Source organism: Stenella coeruleoalba (assembly GCF_951394435.1).
Source record: "Stenella coeruleoalba genome assembly, chromosome: 20".
Lineage (NCBI taxonomy): Eukaryota > Metazoa > Chordata > Mammalia > Artiodactyla > Delphinidae > Stenella > Stenella coeruleoalba.
In genome coordinates this window covers 39136392-39159300 of record NC_137166.1, presented here as the reverse complement: position 1 = coordinate 39159300, position 22909 = coordinate 39136392, and the positions used below count along the sequence as shown (strand labels likewise).

The window sequence follows — 22909 nt, the reverse complement described above, 5'->3', positions numbered from 1 at the left end:
ATGGTGTGGACACACACTGTCAAAGAAATGTTGCATTAATTCCCTAAAACAAGCCAAAAATTCACCCAGAAAAGTAAAAATAGCAATACAGTGCAGTGGTTAATAGAATGGAATTCTAAATAGGCAGATCTGGAGTATGACCTGTAATCAACGCTGGGCAACTCTGGGTGGGTAGCTTCACGTCTCTGAGGCTCAGTTCCCTCCCCTTGCAAAGGGGACGGGGCAGGATAAGGGGGGATTTGGAACCTGGTCTCCAAAGTGCTGTGAGGATTAAGGGGCGAATAGTAATAATCCACGAGCAGCAAGCGGTGCTTGCACACGTGAGTGCACAGAGAGTGGTGACTACAGTTACTGTCATTGTTGATGTTATACTATCCTCGTTGGCTGAATTTTTCTGTGGGCAGCCAGTTGCTGTCATGCTGTGTAGACAGCTTCAGTCATGAGGCAAGAAAACTCCCAGGCTGTGCCTTCCCCACAGGGAGGGCACACAACCCTTTGGAGGGGCTGCAGGAGAGAAGCCTTCTCACCTCCACAGTCCCCTTTGGCTCCATCAGGACAGAGGAGCCTCGGGTCTGGTGCCAAGAATGCAGGTGAGAGCCAAGGAGGGCACTCCGTGCATCCCACCCGGGCAGCGCTCAGCCGCTCTATCACTGAGGCAGCACCCAGTAGGGTGGGCAGTGCTGGGCATGCCCCTCAGCCCACCCTGAGACCCCTGGAGAACCACGGCTGGCTTCCCTGTACAAATCTAGTCCATAAAGAGATGCCCAACTCAGGGCCAGACCAACACATGCAGCAAATCAAAACCAGATTAATAAACCACTAGCATAGTTTGAGAGGGGAAAAAACTAATGAGATTTATTTTTAATTGGTCTCTGAACTTTAGTGCCTCCAAGTTTTCATGAGTGAGGTTGCTTATTATATTTCTCTAAAATGGTCTTCCTGAGACAACAGGCTCCCCCTGGGAAACCTGACACACAGGTGGGTCATCACATGGGGTGTTACACCCTCCTGGGGCTTGTGGGGAATGCACACCCCCTCCAGCCTTTCAGGAACTGATCAGCGCCTGACTACCTCCTGCACAAAACAGACACTGGACCCTTCAGAGTATCCCCAATGTAGTACCTAGAGGAGGGGGTAGTGAGGGAACGGATGGAGTACATTTGCAGGCAGCCAGTAAAGGAATGACTGGCTGGCCTCGGCCAGGGGCCACCTGGGGGCATCCCCGCCTCCTGTTGCATGGGATGACTAAGCGCTTGCTGACGCATCTTTGAGATGGTTAATTTTATGCAACAGCTTTACAGGGCCAAGGGTTGCCCAGATATTTGGTCAAACATATTCTGGATGTGTCTGTGAGGGTGTTTCTGGATGAGAGTAACGTTTGAATAGTAGACTGAGAAAGCAGATTGCCCTCCCCAGTGCGGGTGGGCCTCATCCAATCCGTGGAAGGCTTGAATAGAACAGATCTGAGTAAGGGAGCTCTCTGTTTGAGCTGGGACTCCATCTCAGACTGGGACTTATACCATCCACTCTCTGGGGCCTCCAGCTGACCAGCTGCAGATCAGGGGACTTCTCAGCCTCTATAATCAAGTGAGCCAATTCCTTATAATAAAGACCTCTCTCTCTCTCTCTGTCTCTCTCTATATGTATATATATATTGATGTGTATATATGTATATGTACACAGATGTGTATATATATGTCTAGATATATATTTGTATATATATGTATATTTATATATGTATATTGATGTATCTATATATGTATATAGATGTGTGTATATTTGTATATAGATGTGTATATATTTGTATATAGATGTGTATATATTTGTATATAGATGTGTATATATGTATATAGATATGTATGTATATGTATATAGATGCGTATATATGTACATGTACATAGATGTGTATACACACACACATGCACACACACGCACACTGTTTCCCTGGAGAACCCTAACTGACAAAGTCTCCTTACTGACTGGCTCTGAATTCCGATCACCGGCAGCGTACTCTAGAAGACAAATCGCACACGTCCAGTGATTGGGTCCTAATCAGCCCAACCTTCAAATAGGAGAGAAGTTCAGCCTTCCCTGTGTGGGCAGCAATCAACGTCTGCCCTGCAGGAGCCGGAGAGGGGCAGCCCCTAGGATGTGAGGGTACTCTGGGTGCCTCCCCTCCATCACGCATGGACCTGGCTGGAGCTTGGGGGCCAACAGAAACGTTCTTGCTACCTGCAGGCTCTGCCCAGCCCACAGGTGTTCAAAGCAACCTGACTGGTGCATCTGCTCAGAACCTCTCTACTAAACAGGTGTTGGGAGAAGAAGAGCAGTAACTGAGTTAATGTAGTGGAGTTAATAATGGAAAGTGTTTTTATCAGAGTTGATGCTATACGATCAAAACTTCCCATAGAGATGGAGTAGGACAGAAAGACACAGAGAATGTTCCACCTCATATCCAGACCAATTAAAATATATTTATTACACATTGGATTTTTAATGTGCTCGTATGGGTCCATTATAGAAAAACTTCAAAAGATGGCATCTTGGAAAACAACTCTTCTATTTTGGAGACTGCTGTCCTCTGGCCATGTCACTGGGAAATACAAAACCGCAAAGAGGAAGGGGAAGGCAGTACAGGACATCTCCACAACTGGGGCCCCTATTAACTCATTCATTAACAAGCCACTTGATTTTGATTTTTAATTACACGTAATCTACACTTTTATATTGTCATAATGGATGTTTTACTTTGGTGATTTATAACGTGTAACACTTTCTGTTCTGTTCAGAAGCGCAAGTGTAAGCATTTTCCAACTTCTTTGTTCTTTGATAAAAGGAAATTGATCTTTATCTGGTTACCATTCTGCCTTTTAAACACTGCAAATTCTGTTTCCGAGGAGGGCTGGTGGTGTGATGTTTCCATGGCTTCTTTCATTTTCACCCTTATTCTGGGAAGTTTCTGGAATGCCTCTGTCCGTGGCCCTGTCTTGCTTCTCTCTGTGTCTCCAAAGACTATCGATCACAAACTTCGGAAGTTTGTGACGCAAAAGAAGCAGAAGTTTGGAAAAACATAATCTTTCTCAAGCTTTAAAACTTCTAAAAACAGTATCCATTTGTTTCTACCCAGGTTCAGCAAGACTTCTTTCTGCCAGCTTCAGTCCTAATTTACCAAGAATATTCTGTGGCGTTTCCACTCGAACCACAGGCAAGCTGATGGGGGTAGGGGCCCCCAGGGACAGCAGAGCTCCTGGTTGGGAGGCACTGCCCCTTTCCTTCCAGACCCACACTCCCCGGCAGGGCCGGCCTCACCTGTTGTGAGCCATCCTGAACCTGGGAAACCTGGCCCAGGAGCCTGTATCCACATCACATGAAAGGGAAGTATCACAGCACCCGCCTGGCCAGGTCTCCACACTCCTGTAGGCAGTGAGACCGTGGGTGCCCTGGTGGACTGTCTCCCATGTCCTGACGGTCTGTGGGTCCCTCCCAACCACCACAACACTAGGGGACCCGGCTCCAACCTGGGGAGGAAAGTGGAAATTACCATGATCTGAGAAAGCTGAGCTGCCTCTCCTTGAGCCCCATCACTGGGAAGAGCTTACTGAGAAGGGGACATTGGTGCCAAACTCTGAAGGTGAGGGTGCAAGCTGGTGACCTATCTTACAGAGAAGTGCAAAGGCCCTGAGGCAGGAACTAAGGGACTCCTCATGAAGCTCCTGCGGAAAGGTCTTCCATCCATAGCCAGAAATCTAGCACCTGCAGCCTGGCTGCCACACTGTGGCTTCTGACCAGCTCACGTGTGCAGGGTACCTTTCCCAAAGAACCACAGGTTCCCTAGGGAAGGGTCCATGTTCCCCACTGCACTTGTCCCCTCTGTGCTACCTGTCACAGGGCAGGCATTGCAGGAGTAGGGTCACTCACTTATTTGTTCTGTCATTCAACCTCTCAAATAAATGTACCATGCCCCCGTAAGCTGCAGTTTACTGCAAGGTGCTCTTGTAGGCCCTGGGGTTCTACAGCAATTAAATAGATGGATAATATTACACCTTCACATTCTACTTGGTGGAAGACAGACAACACAGAAGGAAATGAACAACTGAACTGAACAAGATAATTTCAGAAGGTGTTAAGTCTATGGAGAAAATAAAGCAGGGGCATGAGGGATATTTCAGGCAGGGTAGTCACGCAATCTCTCTGAAGAGATCACATGATGCTAAGCCCCCAGTGACCACCTGGAGGAAGAACATTCCAGGTGGAGGGGGCAGTAGGTGCAGAGGTCCTGCGGCAGAAGCAAGCACTCTGCATTGGAGGAGCAGGAAGAAGGCAATGGGGTCGCAGGGTGGTGATAAGGGTGAAGATGGGCAAGGTGGGTCGGGTCCCATGGACCCTGGAGAGTGAGCAAGCTTGGCACGTAATTTTAGGAGACCCCTCTTTGCCCTGGGGTGACCCCATGAGAGAAGTGTTCCAGGACAGGGAGGGACAGTGGTGATGCCCAACTGCACCCAGGCTGAGAATAAAGACAGCAGCCCATCCCACTGCCACCTGTCCTCAGGGCTCCTCTGGGTGTCAGGGAGATTTGCAGGCACAGGTGAGGGTCCAGGTGAGGGCGCCTTGTCTTTAACCACATGCTGCACATGAGGCCCGTACACACTAAATATCCTTCACAACCCTAAGCTTTATTGATTCCTTGGGAAACAGACCACAATTATTTTTGAAAATAGATGGCATATTTGTCTATCCTCTGAAGCAGCTCACACTCCAATAGATAAAGTGTCAGGAGAAAAATCAAAGAAAATGGAGGTGTCCATATGTCAGAGAGATTTTTTTTTGTATTGGCAATGTGCAAACAACTAGCAGAAAAGCTCACAAGAACCATGACCGAGAGACAAGACAGAGAGACCAAGAGAAGCCCTCACCTTGAGGGGCTCGGACAACGCCGTAACAGGGGAAATGACCACAGTGGTCCAGTGGCTTGGTTAAGAGCGTCTCGAGTTTTCTTTTGAGGAGACCCAGTGGAGAGCCACCCACCCTCCTCTCCATCTATCCAGTCCCAGGTGTAGGCACGTAACCCCAGCTGGGCTAGAAGCCAGCCTGCCTTCAAAGACCTCCTACGTGCCCTTGTATATTTAGAGTTTGAGCTGGGTTCTCATCATTTGCACCTGAAAGACCCCTGGTCCATGTGAGGATGTGGGAGGTGCTACTTCAGTGCAGCAGAAGGATGCCATCAGCAAAATGTCACAGGGCCTCGGACAAAGCATCATCATCCCAGGCCTGGACCATGGGAGATCCATGTCCACATGTCCATGTGTCATTCAGGGGGGTGAGTATGGAGTAAAGAACTGGGTCGTTAGCGTCGGTTCAGACCCACACAATGGTGCACGGATAGGCCCACAGAGGGTGGACCGAGGACAGGGGCATGGCAGCCCTGGGCCTCCTCCTTCGAGCTGTGCACCTGGATCCCTCACCTGTGTGTATCCTCAGGTGGACCTTTAGGTGATGGGATGTCCGGAAGGTTTTCCCACAGTACGGGCAGTCCTTCATGGCCGAGCCCAGGCTCCTGTCTCGAAGCAGTGCGGGCTGCTGGACGCCGGCAGATCTCCCAGCCTCCTCTCCAATGTCTGCAATGGAGGAGAAATATTCTCACATCACTTCAGCACATGTCAGAAGTTGTTCGCACCAAAACTGCCAACACCACACAAGGCTAAACGTGTCAATAGTACACCTGTCTATTTCATTCTTTCAATCTGACAGAATGCTGACAATTCACGTATTTTCTTGTTATTCTCTTAAATTATTTCATCTTTCCTATCATCATTTTAAGCAGCATATGGTACCTTTATATTGAACTGAATTAAACAAGAAAAGAAACAGCTGTGTCAGCAGCTGGTTTGATTTCTTCTTTTGCTTAGCTCCTATTAAACATTTTTTTTCAAAAGTTTAAAAATGTTGGTGGTTGTTGAGTCTGATTAATTTATAATATGGACTAGCTGGAGAGTTTGCTATAGGATCGAAATCACATTTGCATTATATCAGGCAACAAATGAAAAAAAATGTGTCTTGGCTGAGTCCCCAAGACATGCAGACGTACAGCTATTTTGGGACAGGAAAGAAAATTATCCCAAACTGATCATTTCTTCCTTGTAGAGTCTTGCCTCCATCGCTGGCTGGTGTAATCTCATGAAAGGGAGAAGAAAAAGTATGGAAATGCGGTTCCACAATTAGCCCATGATAAACATATAGTGACATATTCAAAGTCATGTGCAGAAACTCAGCTGCAAAACTCCCATAAACTTAGAGCACTGCAGTTAAATCTTTGTGCAGTGACCTGAGAACTTCCTCTGTAAAGTATCAATACAAATTTTCCTTCCTGCTGTTATTTGTTATGTAACCCAAACCATTAGAAAATGGAATAAAATTTACATACGGCTGCCTTCTGCACAGAAATGATGGGACATAATAGTAAATAAAACTGTGAAAATATCTAGTGGTTGGAGGATATGTTATTGCAACACCCGAGGCCTGACATCATGTTGTCAAAGAGGCGACATCAGGGGAGCAGGGCAGGAGCTGGGACTCTGCATCTCGAGAAGGGGAGGCAGGCAAGCCTTCTCCTCTGGCCTCCCCGCAGGGCTGGAGGCTGCCGCCTGGCACATAACCCAAGCTCCCGAGGCTGGCAGGGTCCTGGCCGCAGCTTCCGGCCCACCCTCTAGGTCTCCTGGTAGATTTCACCATGAGAACAAGGGGACCTTCTGGGATAATAAGCAGACCTGTGAGTTCTGCAGAGAGCAAAAAAAAACAAGATTTGTACCTTCCAAGCAATGGAAAATGCAAATTGCTTTTATTCTTCAACATCCGTTCCTGGTGTTCTCTGCTCACAGCCAAAAGGGACAGACTTACAGGCCATGAACAAGATGAAGGCAGTCGCACTTAATTCTTATTTGGATGTTTGCTCGGTGCAACCGTGGAAACCCTTTGGCTTCGAGCATCCTCTCTGAATTTGGACTGTGCACGATGGCATCATCACCCTAGAAATTTTCCTTGAAGGCTCACTTTTAATCCTATTCTCCACAACTCTTCTAACCATCCTTGGAAAAGCTGTTCAAAAGGTCTAACTGCCCAGCTTTTTTTTTTTTCCTCGTAATTTTACACAGGGAGGGGGACACAGTTCATCCACATCTAGAACTCACTCGACCTGGCACTAGCTTTGTGGTTGTCCACATGACTGTGGAGAGACTACCAAAGATGGCTATTGGGCTGCTGATAAGGGATAACAGGCACAAGAGAGTGTTGCCAGGTCACGGCAAACAAATGTCCCACATGCAGTCCTAGCAGGAAGTCCCTGTCCGCAGGTCAAGTCCACCAGGGCTGCCACCACCTCTGTCTTAAAGAGCCAGTCTGTTGAGAGCCCAGGAGAACAATGGCCAGATGCCAGATGCCAATTCCAAGTCAACCGCATCCTAGTTATAAACAGCTGAGAGGCCATCTCTTACCCATCTCCCTCCACCACCCCCAAGCCACACCAACCCCAAACCTGTTGCATTTGCCCTCCCAGCATTACTCATTCCTTTTGTGGTATCATGAGGTCAGCTTAAAATAACAACGAGCCTGATTAAAATTCTGCCAAGTGCTCCCTGCAACAGGGTTAAGACACCCTATTTAAGGTAGGAGGCCATGAGCTGTCCATTTGAATGATGAGCAGAACTAAGTGTTGACTTCAGGACAGGAGTAGGCAGGTGTGGGTTTTTGATGTTGCATCCCTGCCTGTCCTCGTGTCCCACGGTCTGCAGCTGAGCACCTTCCCCAGATCCTCCTCCGTCGGAGCCCCTGGGGAGCAGTCCAAGGCAGGGCTGTCCAACAGAAGAGAATAGAGAGTGTGGGGAACATATTTCCACTGCAGCTTTTGGTGAGCCCCGGCCCAGGGCACAATATAGATAAATAGACAGATAAGGCCGCTGCCCTGCGCTCCCGCCGGCTTTACAGAAGGTGAGGATGAGCTGTATCTCACTATATGTCACTCTAAGCAATGGCCTGTATCTGTTTTCCTTTTATCTTTCTATCTTGGATATGTGTGGCCCAATAAAAAGAATGAATTTGTAAGATAAACAGCTTTCTTTGCAGATTTAAGAGTCTAATTTTCACTTTACACAGAATGTTTTTTCTGTTTCTGTTTTGTTTTGTTTTGTTTTGTTTTTTTGGAGGGCCAGAAGGCCTATGGCGTTTACTCTTAGACTAATCCAACTAGAAAAACAAACTTGAGCAACGATGAAGGGGAATTGTGGGTGGTCCCAGGAAGTGCCCGGAGAGGCTGAAAGCCAAGTACAGTCAGTCAGTGATGGCAGAGGAAGGCCCGCTGAGCCGCACACTCACAGGGCCTGTGTGTGGGTCCCTGCCTACACCTGGACGGGTATCGAGGAACAAGGTGCGCTAAACCGAGCCCAGCCCCGTTGAGAGCTCAAGGGGCTCAGTCAGAGGGGAAGACAGAGGCTGCTCTCCGATTCCTTCTCTACCCGCCCAGAGCGTAAAAGCACTAGCAGCTGTCCTTCTGCAAGGCTCCCCAGATGGAGTCCCGAGGCTCTGCCTGTGGCCACACACAGCTGGCCGGGGAAGAACCACGGGTCCTGCTTACGGACAGACCAGCCCTTCCCCAGCCCTTCCAGGAAACACACGACAGAAAGGAAGAAGCATCATAAAAATGACACCTGTGGTCCTTTGTCAGGCCGCTTTTGGATTGGTATGAGCTTTTAAAGAAATTTTCCTTTTCCTAAAATCTGCAGTATCTCTTCCCTCTGATCAGACACTTTCTCTAAATGTGTGGAGGACGCTGAAGGTGGGCGTGTGAACAGAGGTCGGCCTCAGCCCCACTGGCCGTTCCTCCTGCTTCTCTGTGAAAGGAGCGCTGCCAGCTCCTAGAGGCTGGGGTGTCCCTGAGAGTTGGGGCATCTGGCTACAGGCAACACAGCCTCAGACTGGGTGTGCTCTGGCTCTCATAGGATGGGGAAAGGGATGAGAAGTAACTCCTGGGACCCCTGTTTCTTTTCTTGACCCCACTAAATAATATGTGATCTATTCTTCAGGAATGGATGTCTTACATATGGTGGCAGCAAATAATATTCCAGAGGAACATAGACTATGCATGCAACCCTTCCCAAGTTTCAGCCTAGAACAGGTGAATTGTAGTAGGTATCAAAAACTCTGCAAGCTTTCTCCTGTTCCTACAAGCTGAGAGTGGTTAGATAAAAAAGAGGACATGGATCCAATCATTTCAAGTTTTGTTTCAAGAATTTAGGAGGTTTCTCAAAAAACTAAAACTAGAACTACTGTATGACCCAGCAATTGCATTCCTGGGTATATATCCAAAAGAAACAAAAACACTAATTGGAAAAGATACATGCATCCCAATGTTCATAGCAGCATTGTTTATAATTGCCAAGATATGGAAGCAACCTAAGCGTCCATCAACAGATGAATGGATAAAGAAGATGTGACACACACACACATATATATATAATGGAATACTACTCAGCCATAAAAAAGAATGAAATTTTGCCATTTGCAACAACATGGATGGACCTGGAGGGTATTATGCTAAGTGAAATAAGTCAGACAGAGAAAGACAAATACTGTATGTTATCACTTACATGAGGAATCTAAAAAATACAACAAACTACTGAATATAAAAGAAAAAGAAACAGACTCACAGTTATAAAGAACAAATCAGTGGTTACCAGTGGGGAGGGGAAGAGGGAAGGGCAATATAGGGGTAGGGAACTAAGAGGTGTAAACTATTAGGTATAAAATAAGCTACAAGGATATATTGTACAACACGGGGAATACAGCCAATGTTTTATAATCGCTATAAATGGAGCATAACATTTAAAAATTGTGAATCACTATACTGTACACCTTATATATGATATATATAACTTACATAATATTGTACTTCAACTATACTTCAATTAAAAAAAGATATATTATTTGGGGGTGGGGGACATCAGACAATTGACCTTCCTAATTTTGTCATCTCAAGGTCAGAAACCATGTCTCCTACATTTCCATTTGCTGCTTCTAAGCCTCTGAGTGTATAGCAAGGTTGGCCTAGGCCAAGGTGACATTAAGGTTCATTACCTTCCCTGAGAATTCACAGAGGGAGGGTAGGAGGGAGGTTCCATATCTGTGGGCTGAAGGAGGGGCCGGGGGACTAAAAATGGTCAAGGAGGGCTTCCCTGGTGGTGCAGTGGTTGAGAGTCCGCCTGCTGATGCACGGGACGTGGGTTTGTGCCCCGGTCCGGGAAGATCCCACATGCCGTGGAGCGGCTGGGCCTGTGAGCCATGGCCGCTGAGCCTGCGCGTCCGGAGCCTGTGCTCCGCAACGGGAGAGGCCACAACAGTGAGAAGCCCGCGTACCGCAAAAAAAAAAAAAAAAAAAGGTCATGGATCATCATATTGGAATCCTCATCAGCAACCGCCACAAACTGGCAGCCCTGGATAGACAAAGAATCAGATGCTTAGAAAGAAAGACAAATAACTTCTCAAACGTTAAAGCCTAGACACACATACAGTACCATCAGCAGCTGTCTGAATCCAGCCCTGAGACTGGCTATCTTGTACGCAAATATGATTTGAATCTATGGGTGTCTCCTTATATACTTAACCTCACTCACATATTGGTTTGGAATTTAAATACTTGGTTTATGAAATAATTTTGTATTTTAAGGGTAGATTTCCCCCCAGTTTATCTTTAAACACTGAGCTTCCTCGGTACCTCTTTAAAATTGTCTTGTTTGAAAGAAGGCTGCCTCAGGAGTCAGGAGGCAGAATCTTTTGCTTCTGGGTCCCTGGGGCCTGGCTGTCCTCAGGCAAATCCTTTCACCCCACCCCAGCTGGACTTACTGGCCCTTCCCCTCGGCTCCCTGTAATCCTGCGATGCTGGAAGAGCCCCAAGCCCACTGCAGGCTGTCTTCACCCTCTTTGTGGCCTTTCCTTCACCCACCCTAGCCCAATCTAAGCCAAATAAGCAACAGGGCTGGCTCTTAGAGATATGGGAGGAAACGACCATGAAAGGGATAGTACGTGCTCCTATGTATTCCACGAGAGCCTACTTTTCCCAACTGCCTTTGCGCTAAGTTGGGACCACTGACTAGTCCAGCCAATGGCTGGAAGCGATTCAGAGGAGAGACAGTGTGCCCCTTACTGTCTCCCTGTCCTCCCTGGCCACCCTACCCTTGCAACACAAAGGTTGAGGGGGCAGGATCGCAAAACAGACGATGCCTCGATGGCTGCGTCACCAGATGGAAGGGGGCTGACCCGAGCCAGACTGCGCATGAATGAGAAAAAAATCTTGGTTCTGTTAAGTCATGGAGATCGGAGAGCTGTCACAGTGGGAGGACTCAGGAGCTAAGAAGTGTGAACCTTCTACTGGTGAGGTCTTCCGGGTTTATACCCAATCCTCTAGGTAGTCTTATTAATTCACAGAATGAGACAGAGAACAAGGTCCAGAGAGACCAAAAGAGGCAGAGTGGGACCAAAGAGAAAAAGCAAAGAGAGGTTTCTTTTTAAATTGTGCACATACTCTCAGTGCTCACCTCATCCTGCCGAGCAGCTTTACCCTTCACGTGCCCAAAAGTACATTTTGGAAAGATTTTTATTAAAAGAAAATTGCAATGATGACGTTGATGATGATGATAAGCCCGTGCAGGGAATGGAGAGTATCCCAGCAACCTCAGATGGGTAAGGGAGCTGTCTGCATACCTGGGCATTTACTACTTTATGACATAAAAGGCCACGGTATTTTAATTTCTATGGAACTCCTACTATAACAGTAAACACGTTTTCCCAGATGAGTCGTGCAGTTCATTCTAAAAGTCTGTCTTGTGCAAAGAGCATCTCAAAAGCACAGATCTCCCTTCATTAATGAAGGAAAAAACAATTTGTGGAGTCTAAAGTGTGACCATGACACCAAAAAATCACATCTTTATTAATATCTTTGCCCACATATACCGGTGTTTTAAGATCTATTCAGGGGAGGAAAAGTAATACCTTGCAGGAAAAATCCAGAGGAATGTATAGTTCCTCTTAAAAGCTTAACACTTTCCCTTATTTTAAAAACTGTAAAATAAAGACTCAAAACAATGATTACTGTGGTGGAGGTTCCTGATGAAGAGTTCCTTTTATTTTTAAAAGTGATTTTAAATTAATGGTATGCATAAAAATGATAATATTACTGTAAACAATTGTACTTAACTCTTGGAACACATCAGTCATGCCTTGGGTCCATATTAATTTGGTGTCTCTGTTGTTTCATCAAAGTTCTCTGGTTTATGATGGCCATATATAGTAATGTTAAACAGTTAAGCATTAATATGGATTGGCAAAAGTATTTGTTTAAATAGAGAGCTATTTTAGAAAAGGATGACCACTTGTGAAAAGGCAACAGCCAGCTTCCCTGTGGGTTCTTAGGACCGGGGACCAGGCTGGGCTCACTGGCAAGGCCCGAGCTCGTGACAGATCTCAGGGAGCAGAGGTGAATGTCCTCCATCATCACCTTCCTCACCTCTGACCCAAACTCAAAACTGTGTAGAGCTCCATTTGCTGTTAGCAAGATAGGATTTCTAGAATTGGGGAAATAGGTCACTAAAAGGCTAAAATTTGGAGAAAAAAATATAAGATACTAGGATCTCAAATAGCTTCTCTAAAGCAACATTTTGATGAGTTAAGTGAAAATGAATCAGAAACATATGGATTAAATTTCCCTTAAAATACACAAGGGCTTCAAAATCAAGCACTGTGGGCCAAATGTGTTTCTGGTTTTACCAAACCCAGAGAGCCCTTTCTTAACTGTCAGGGGAGTGTTCCGAACAACCGTCCCCCCAACCCCATCCGCTGGTGACTGGGCCACCCATGGGGTCTCTTCCCTTTGGCATTGTGTGATGTTGCCCTTGACAACATCCTCTGTAATCCTTGGGTTGCCAGCTCTCCCAAGGCCCTCAGGGCCAGCTGTGGGTAGGCACTTTTAGTCCACAGCCTGGGAACTGTGACCATGGACGCAGCAGGCAGGATTTGGGACTCACAGAATCAACCTTTGACAAGACATCTGGTGTGATGGGTCTCTTTGGGTTCTGCACACCCCTCTCTTCCCTCTGGCCTGGTGGGCAGGGATCCATCCCAGAAACTGTTCAGGTGAACCAGGGCAGAGCAGCATCACCTATGAACTGGCCTGGGTGACAAGAACCAGGCAGGAGGATAAGTCTGGAGAGGGACGGCCCAGGGGGCTGCCATCTCCTGGGAAAAGCCCGGTTATGTGCAGGGGAGGGAAGGCCACTGGCTCCATTGCTCTTTAGAATAACCCCCAGCACCTGTGGTCTCCAACCCCCACCTAAGTGGCCCTCGCTGCTGCTCTGACCTCATCCCAACTCCTGACTCTACTCCAGTCCTCCATCTTTCTGTTTTCCTCAAGCCTTCCTGGCTGGTACCCAACTTAGGACTTTGTTCCTGATGCCTCATCCACCTGGAATTCTCTTCCCCCAGAATTCACACGGACACTCTCACTCAGGCTTTAGTCCACAGGCCCTTTCTGGGAGAGGCGTCTCTGACCATACTGTCTGAAGGAATTCTCCCTGACTCCAGGTTCCAGGGGCGCTCTTTCTCTGGTTGGTCCTTCAAGCAAACCGTCTATCACCTACTGCAAATGCTAACTGACCTATGTATTTGTCTGCTTACCACCTGTCTCCCCCCAGACACAAGCTCCACGCAAACAGGGACTATTAATTACTGTTTGCTGTTATACCCCCAGCACGTGGTAGGCACTCAGCTCATAGCAGGTGCTCCATACCGTACATACTTTAAAAAACTGTACATACTTTTTTCAAAATAAATAAAAGAAACAGAGGAGGCAAGCAAACTGAAATTCAGAGGCTAAGATCAGCTCCTGACTACAAGAGGGAAGCTGTTTTGAGTAGCCTGGGAGGAACTGGCCCCGGGTACCAGCAAAATACCAGAAATGCCCCAAAGTGCTCAGCACAGACCATCAGGGGCTGGAGTGTGATAACAGCAGGGGGGAAGGAGGTCAGGGATGCCTGGGGAGGCTTCCTGAAGGAGGTGGTCTCGGGGTGTCTCCCGGGTCTCTCTCCATCCAGGTAGAAGGAACCACACACGCACTCTAATCAGCAAGGTCACAAGTGAGCTTTTGAGAAGATGGGGGCGTGTCGTTGAGGAAACCTTCCACTATTTCATCTGCCCACTCCTTGGCTTAAAAGGAAGATGTCATTGCGTTGGAAGAAATAGCCTCCCATATGCATAAAGAAACATTAATCAATAGAAAAGTATAACAAGACAGATACTTTAAAAGTAACCCATGCCCCAATTACTACTGTAATTATTGCAAAATATTTGTTTTGCTTTCCCTTCTTCGTAATTTAAATTACATGTTCCTTTCTTTAAAAAAAAAAACAAAACTATAGACTACAGAAGCCTCTACTTTCAGTAAAGCATAAATTCCCAAAAGATTTCTACATAATTTATTTTCTTAAAAGAACTATAGCTTTTAAGATCCTCTTAAGGTAATTTACAGCCCCCTCATTTATGGGTGGGGAGGGGGCTGGGGGGAAGATTGGAGGAGATCTCTTTGACTGTCGGGTATGTTTCAGGAATTCTTACTTAAATGACACTGAGAACAAGCTGGACCAATCATTTTAAAATGCACTTAGTCAGTCGCCATAACTTGTGGGGCTGAGTTTTCTTTGGGGAATGGTGCACACTGAAAGGAGAAGGGATGATTTGGAGATAACGCTTCCCCCTGGAGACATGTTTTGCCATATTCTTTTTTAAACAAAGAAGACATCTTAAGCACCTTGCAATATCTTTCATTTAATCGTTGGCAGAAGGCAAGTCCCTGATGAACACCGGCCTGTGTCTTTCTCTTTAACCAGCTGAGTGATCCAAGCTTTTAATATAGCCGTTCCAATTATTGTAAAAGTCATCTAGTACCTTATAACCACAAATATTGACAGTTTATTGCACAACACATTCCTGACATTTGAAGGTCACACCATACATAATACATACTCTTTTATAAAAGTGTCTGGAACAAAAAGATACATGATAAGCAATTACCTCTCCCGGCTTGTATGTATGTACAGTTCGGGGCTGACTAGAGGTTGCATGGGAGGCGCAGGCACCATTTTAAATAATCTATTAAGGCAGCATGGAGGCATTCATGATGGATAATTATGAAATGGCTCGTGGACACACTGCAGTCAGATTGGCTGGCCGGGCCGTGGGGTCTGGGCAATTCTCCTTGTCCGAGTTCGGGTCACAGTGCCACTCCGCCATGGAGAGCCCTGCCTCACTTCACAATCGGATTTTCCCCCAAAGCCACTAAGCATAACAGAGTCACAATATGTTCTTGTTTTTCAGATTGGTCTGTATGTGGCTGAAAGGAATTTAAAAAATCCACCAGGCCTGGTTCAGACGCGCCCCACCCCCAGCCTGCTGAGGTGCCCCAGAGGGGCACTGACCACAGCTCTCATCACACACACAGCCACCCAGCCGTCCCAGGGTTGTAGCATCCACGGAGACCACAGGAGTATGTGGCTGTCAGGCACAGGTGCAAACCAGAATGGGAAGAGTGGACCAAAAAACTCTCCTGATACTGAGGCCATGCGACATCTCCCGAGAACACTCTGAGAAGGGAGGCACCGCTCACTGCCCCTTATTCCATTCCCACTTGTCCTTCCAGCTTACGTCTGACAGAAAGGTTCCAATCACAGATTAAGTGGAACAGATTTGCGATCAAAGGCTTCAGGTTAAAACCAAGTTCCAACAATTCTTAGGAGTGTAATCCTGGGCAAATTACATAACCTCTCTGAGGTTCATTCAGCTTCCTTATCTGCAAAACGGGGATAGTCATAACAATTCATTTAGCACGGTGCCTGGTGCAGGATATGCTCCAATTAATAGTAGCTTTTAACATGAATATTGCCAAAGGGACCCCTGCAAGCAAGGATGGCTTGGGGAGGGAGGGCAGAGGCTTGTGGCTTTAGTGCTCTCCCCACTCCACGAGCCCCAAGCGATGGGGCCTGACACCTGCACAAGGTCTAGAATGAGAAGGCATGCTCCCTTCCTGAAAAGTCCGGGTTGGAGCAGTTTCTCCAAAGCTCTGAAAACCCAGGCAATTCTCCCAAGTTAACAGTGAAAAACAATTCAGGCTGCAATTGAGCTTCATGTAGATGACAATCTTTAATCACAGATGAAGCGGCAGGTCATTAGAATCTACACCAAAAAAACCCTCTCAAACGATACTAATGGCTGCAGTTTGGAAAAAATTATATATATATATATATATATATATATATATATATATATGTATAACCACAAATATATATATATATATTAGAACTGTATTAAAATAAATAATCAGCAAACTCTCAAGATAATCAAAAGCCCTTCCAAGAGTAATTCTATTTTGATTTCCAGAGTGAACACCCTAAAATTTAAGACATGGGACCAAAATGATTTCTATAAAGATGACGTGTTTATTAGTATTAAATCCCAGGAAAGAGGGCTTCCTTATAAAGAACACATTTTTGCATCTGAAAGCATGCATATTAGGATGTGTGTGTTTCTTTAAGAAGCTATTCTGTTGTAGAGGGTAGCGGGTAAGACAGGGCACCACGTGAGCTGGAGGTTGCTATGGTAAATATGCATTTTTTATTGAAGAGTAAACAGTGGCAGAAAACAAGTGTCAGTTGCCAGCTCTGAAGTTACTGCCATTTTTGAGTCGCACTGACTTATCCAGCCCTTTTAATTTGAGAACCTTTATCAGATGGATACTATCAATGGATCAAGACTTAAATGTTTTTGAATAAATGCTGAAACTTTCAATACCTTGTAGTAATAAATATTCTAGTTGACATATAAAAATTAGCAAAAAAAAAAAAAAATTCTACCCAGCTCTGCTCATCACAGCACAAAGATTTTTCTGGAGCTCTTTTTCCTGTTGGTAGATCTCCAAAGGACAAAACCTTCGGACTTGGCTCAGGCCACAAAGCAGAGAAAGGAGCCAAGGAGACAGCCGAGGTTACCCCACTGACCATTGTCTTGGTACCTGTTGGCAAAACAAAGCTAGAGCCGATGCCCTGGGGAATGGCCCTCCCCATCCAGCAGTCCAGTGTCTGTGTCCTGGCAAGGCTGACGCCACCCCAGGCTGCTGGTAGGGCAGTGGACTTTAGCCAATACAACTGTGACACGTTCAGCGAAGATTTTGCTGTTTCCCCCCCACCGGTAGAGATTGGTTTGACGGCAACTTTGCTTTCTTTTTTCTTTTCTTTTTTTTTTTTTTTTAACATCTTTATGGGAGTATAATTGCTTTACAATAGTGTGTTAGTTTCTGCTGTATAACAAAGTGAACCAGCCATACATATACATATATCCCCATATCTCCTCCCTCTTGCGTCTCCCGCCCACCCTCCCTATCCCACCCCTCTAGGTGGTCACAAAGCACCTAGATGATCTCCCTGTGCTACGTGGCTGCTTCCCACTAGCTCTCTATTTTACATTTGGTAGTGTATATATGTCCATGCCACTCTCTCACTTTGTCCCAGCTTACCCTTCCCCCTCCCTGTGTCCTCAAGTCCCATAAAAAGAAACAAAATTGAGTTATTTGTAGTGAGGTGGATGGACCTAGAGACTGTCATACAGTGTGAAGTAAGTCAAAAAGAGAAAAACAAATTTTGCTTTCTGATAACCACAGGAGTGACCTTTCTCAACTACAGATGAGGCTGTGTTATAAACCTCAGATAACTCCCGGTCATGTTCACATCCTGAGTGGGCCCTCAACTAGCTCCTCGGGCCAGGTGAAGAGTCTGGATTTTGTTCTTCTCCTTCTAGCCAGCAACTGGCAGAGGACCAGCCTGCGAGTCCTCCTCCACATGTGGCACCTAGTAGGCATCCAACCATCACTCAACCAACACATGCATGAATGAATGATGCGTGAATGAATGAACTGACCCCTGGGGACTAGCCTCCTGGGTAGCAGCTTCTAACAGGAAGGTCAAGTCTGCTCATTCTTCCTTTTTTTTTTTTTTTTTTGCGGTACGCGGGCCTCTCACCGCCGCGGCCTCTCTCGTTGCGGAGCGCAGGCTCCGGACGTGCAGGCTCAGCGGCCATGGCCCACGGGCCCAGCCGCTCCGCGGCATGTGGGATCCTCCCAGACCAGGGCACGAACCCGTGTCCCCTGCATCAGCAGGCAGACTCTCAACCACTGCGCCACCAGGGAAGCCCCTGCTCATTCTTCCTTTGATCACAGATAAAAGTATCTAAAAGGTAACTTTCCAGGTGCTAGAAATCCCATAGACTAGTCCAAAGGAATCTTGACCAGGGACAAGCAAAATGAGTGTGTTCTCCAAGGAGCCCCCAGGGAAGGAGGGAGCACGAATAAACTGCCTTGTTTGTGGAGGGACGGGTGGTGGGAGCAGAGCAAATTGTCCCCACGGCCCCCAGCCATGCGCAAAGACTGCTGAGCAGAAGGGGTCACCTCAAAACACCAAGATGTGTTTGATGCCAAGATCTGAGTTAAAATTTAAACTCTGTGATCCTGAGCAAACCACTAAAGCTTCATGAACTTTAGCACCATTATTTGTATAACTGGATAATAATTGGATAATAGTACAGAGGAATCTGAGTGTTTCCTAAGATAGGCTGTTTGCAAGGCCTTAATATACCTTAAATCCTGCACTGGTATCACAGCAGAGTGGGAAAGTCACTGGCTTCGAGATGGCCAGCTTTGGGTTCCAACCTGGCCCTGCGACTTCAGAGCTATGTCTTTGTAAATGCTTCTCCTAACCTTGTCCAGACTCCAAACACTGTCAGTAAAGTGGAAATAACGGTGCTACTTTGCAATCCCTTGTGAAAACCAAATGAGATAATATGAGGAAAGGGCATCTGATAGATTTCCAACTGACAGTTCCCCTGACCTACCCAGGTCTGTAATACTCACCACACAGATGACCAGGATAAACCAGAGGTGATGACTCATATAATGGCATCATCATAGGAGCCCTGCCTACGGTCAGCCCCCTCCCCCAGTACATTCCAAGTAGGAGTCACATTGCCATGCTGGGAAGATCAATTCCAGTGTGCAAAGTGACACCAGCCTCTGTGGTGGGAAACCCACGAACAAGGCTCCACTCACACCCACGTGTTCTAACCCCGACGTTACAGTTTATTTGGCACCTGCCCCCAAGGCACCTCCTAGACAAGACACACTTACTCCAAACATCTCTTTGAGGTGAGTAACTAGGGGGCAACGAGGAAGACCTGGGGGAAGGTGTTAGACCAGGATGACAGGGAGAGAGACGAGCATTCACCATTTGGGGCAGCTCGGGCCTCTCCATCCTGTGCTCCGTCCACGAGATGGCTGGCGTTAAAGGGCGACAGGCTGGCTGCCTCTAATCATCTCTGCAGAGCACCCCATCTGCCCAGACATACAGTCACTGGGCCCCTCAGTCCTGCACCCCAGAGGCCCTCTGACCAGAAAATGCCCTGACCCAAATACTGAGAAAGAATTTTAGAGCCATCCTTCAGGCACGGGGCAGTGACTGGGAACTGTGATGTGATGTGAGCTGGGAGCTTTCCTCGACAGTGCTTCAGGGGGCCACGCGCTCCCACCCCCGCCTGCTCTGCATCTGTCCAGGGCATTCCTCGAACATCTAAAAGTCCCAAGGAAGCCCTTCTGGCCCTCCAGAAAGAGAGAGATTGGAACTTTCTCCCTGATGGACATCGGAATCTCAGTACATTCTGGTCCCTCTTCCTGAAACACGAACCCCAAACACCACCTCCAACTTGCCTGGTTGATCCCACCATTCTTGAGGGTTCAGCTCCAATGCTGTTTCCTTGGGAGACATTCTTGGACTTCCAGACTGTCAGGTCAGCCCCGATTACCCCAGAACGTAACCTTCATGACACGTATCAGAGGTTGTACTTACCATATGTGTGTGTGATACCTGCTTAATTTCTATCTCTCCCAGTAGCTTGTCTACTCTGTAAAAGCTGGGATGGATGGGGTCTATTTTTCTCAATCTTATGTCCCTAAAACATCCTGGCACAGAGTAGGTGCTCAGTAAACACTGGTGACTGACTGACTGATGGATACATGAATGAATGAATGAACGAATGGTGCTGGGGAGGCTGGGCGGTCATTCCATGTAGTGTAACCAAAGGAGGCCACCTTCTTCTTTTAAGACCTTCATTCTCCTCCACTGACCTTCCCTGGTAACACTGAGTCCAGGGCTTGTGCTGTGAGGGGAGAGGCTGCAGCCAGCTCTCCTGGGAGGTAAGGGGAGTCTGAGTGTTGCTCTGCAGAACTGACGGCTCTCAAGAGCCCCAGCCCAGATTCTGGGGTGGGGGCAGCAGGTGGGCATGATCTGGACAGACAGAACCTCGGGGTGCGAGGGAGAGGCTGAGTGGGTGCTGGCCGAGGACCGGTGCTGGTGGACAGAGCAGAGCCCAGGCCCCAGGGCAGCACATCAGGATGTTGTTCTGTTTGGTTCTTCTACTGAATGTCTGGCCCTGAGGAAGAGTCTGCCCAGACATATGTTCTTGGGGGCATCTCGCCACACGGGTGCTCTGCGTGCACCGCCAGAATGAGGACTACTCTGGCTTCCCATCTGTGTGAGGCTTATTGCATGCTCCTTTCCCTCAGCCTGCAGCCCCCGAGCCTCTGGCCATTCTCACCGCCCCCCATCGCTCCACCTCTGCCCCCTCCCCAGCTCACCTCTAGCTGTGCGCCACCCAGTGTTTACTGCTTGTGCCCACTACCCCAGCAAGTCTTCGGTCCGCCTGGTTTACCGTGGCCTCCCCAGCCTCTAGCAGGGTGCCTGGCACTTCATATTTTTAAGTAACTACAACAATTTAGCGAGGTGACACCACTTTGCTAGATTAGATCGTGGTGACTTTTTCTAATAAGGAAAATCGCTTTCTCCGTTCCCTTTGGAAGCTCTTCCACACTAATACTCAAAGCAGTGCTGCATTCACAACACATATAGTCTTACAATGCTAATTTCTATCCCATAACCGCGAGAGACGACTAAATGTTGCAAAGTTATTCAAAACTCCTGCCCCTTATCCTCTGACTTCTCCTTAGGGGAAAATTGCACAGGAATACATTTCCTCATCTGTATGTTAAAGCACGGTTATAATCCACCTATCATGATTGCAATTTTGGGAATCAAAACGGAGATCCAAAACAGCAGTGTGATCTACATTTTAGCCACATATTTTATAATAAATTAAGCCAAAGAAAGAGTTCTGCATTAACTCTCACTCTATTCCTTTAATACTCTATAAGAATATTGAAGCCACCCTCCATAAGAGCCCTGGTCTTCCCTGCATGCTGCCCAGGGCTGCCATGTTGCCACTGTCTCACCACCTGGAAGGCACAGTCACAGAGCCAGTTCAGAGCATTGACTAAAGCAGGCTTTGCAACACAGGTTCAAGGCCACAGAGAGGCTGCCAGCCATCCCTGGCCAAGGGCAAGCAGAAGCCTCTGGAAAGGAGCAGGTAGTGCGGGCAGCATACTGATGGAAAGTTCCTAGCCCGATGTTTGTGGACACTGGCTCGGGACTTGGACCAAGGAGGCAGAGGGGACACAAGTTTCCATTACCTTAATGACCTAGCCCATGTCCTTTTCCAGGCCTGGGCCTCTGTTTCCACTTCTGTAGCATGTCGGGGTAGCCATCTAATGGAGATCTCAAACGTTCATTACACAGGGTTTTCATTGCTAAATTTGTTTTTAACATTTACAAATTCGGGGCATTTCACACATCATCTTGCTTTCCAGCTTCTCCTGAGAAACTGTGCTTTCACAACGCTGGGTCCAGGGTCCCAGGGAGCAGCGGCTGTTGGGTTGGGCAGAGGGGGCTTCTTCCTCCCCAGGCCCCTCCCTCAGCCTCGCCACCTGGCTGCCCCCACCCGGCAGGCATAGCTCCCTCTCTGAATTTGCCATCTCTGCCGAGATGGTCCCGGACACCCTTTCCACCTCTAAAGACAGCCTCAATAACCTCAGTTGAGCAGATAAGGCAGAAGCCTCCAGACTAATTCTCATAATTATGACGGGTCTATTATTTCAAAGCCAGCGATGATTGTGGGGTCAGGTGCTCAGAGGAAGAGGGAGAGAAACATACTTTAAGTGATAGAAAATATCCTTTGATTCTTTGCTATGATACCAAATTGCATCCAGAAATGCTGAAACATGCACTCACAACCTTAGTCAAATTTCAGAGAGGCCTTGGCGGGAAGGACAGCGATCAGAGAGGAGCGGCCGGAGAGCCACATGCTTGAAAGACCCCGTCCAGGACTCACTGCTGGTCTGAGCAAAGGGACACGGACACACACACACACACACACACACACACACACACACACACACTGCTGCTGAGCTGGCCTGGAGAGCTCCCAGTGACACTCTGACCTCCACCCTGCAGCACCCAGCCTTCTCCTTTCTGCCTCTTCAGGTGTTTCCACCCAGCCCCACTGCCGGGGCCTCCCCGGCACAGCCCCATCCTCTGAACCTTTTCTGGACGTCTCTGCACAATGACATGCTGCTCCGGGCTGCTCCCTCATTTTTCTTATGCGTTTTGCTTCCAGCCTGCTTGCCCAGAGTACCCCGTGGGTTTGCCTGTCTCGTAGTCTCCTACAAAGCCGAGCAAAGGGCTGGCCCACTGAGTCACTCAATAAACACAGGTCGGTTGACCTTTCCATTGTGAAAGACACCGTGATTATCTCCTCCAGGGCTTTCTTCCTGGGGCTTCTTCAAGGAGAAAGGCAGATCTGACCAAGTGACTGAAAACACCTTGGACTTTCCGGCCTCATTTCTCGCTTGGTTTGTGTCCCCAGTATTTGCTTGGATGTGAATTAATTC

At 47.4% G+C, this 22909-nt stretch overlaps 1 protein-coding gene across 3 annotated transcripts in view; it reads right to left on the bottom strand.

Annotated features, from left to right (window-relative positions):
• Positions 1-22909, bottom strand: part of ZNF536 (zinc finger protein 536) — a 282945-nt gene that overhangs the window by 16910 nt on the left and 243126 nt on the right. For all 3 annotated transcript variants that reach the window (XM_079907425.1, XM_079907426.1, XM_079907424.1), the window contains exon 5: positions 5463-5615. In XM_079907425.1, coding sequence (XP_079763551.1) covers positions 5463-5615 — 153 coding nt within the window. The remainder of the gene's footprint in view (positions 1-5462; positions 5616-22909) is intronic.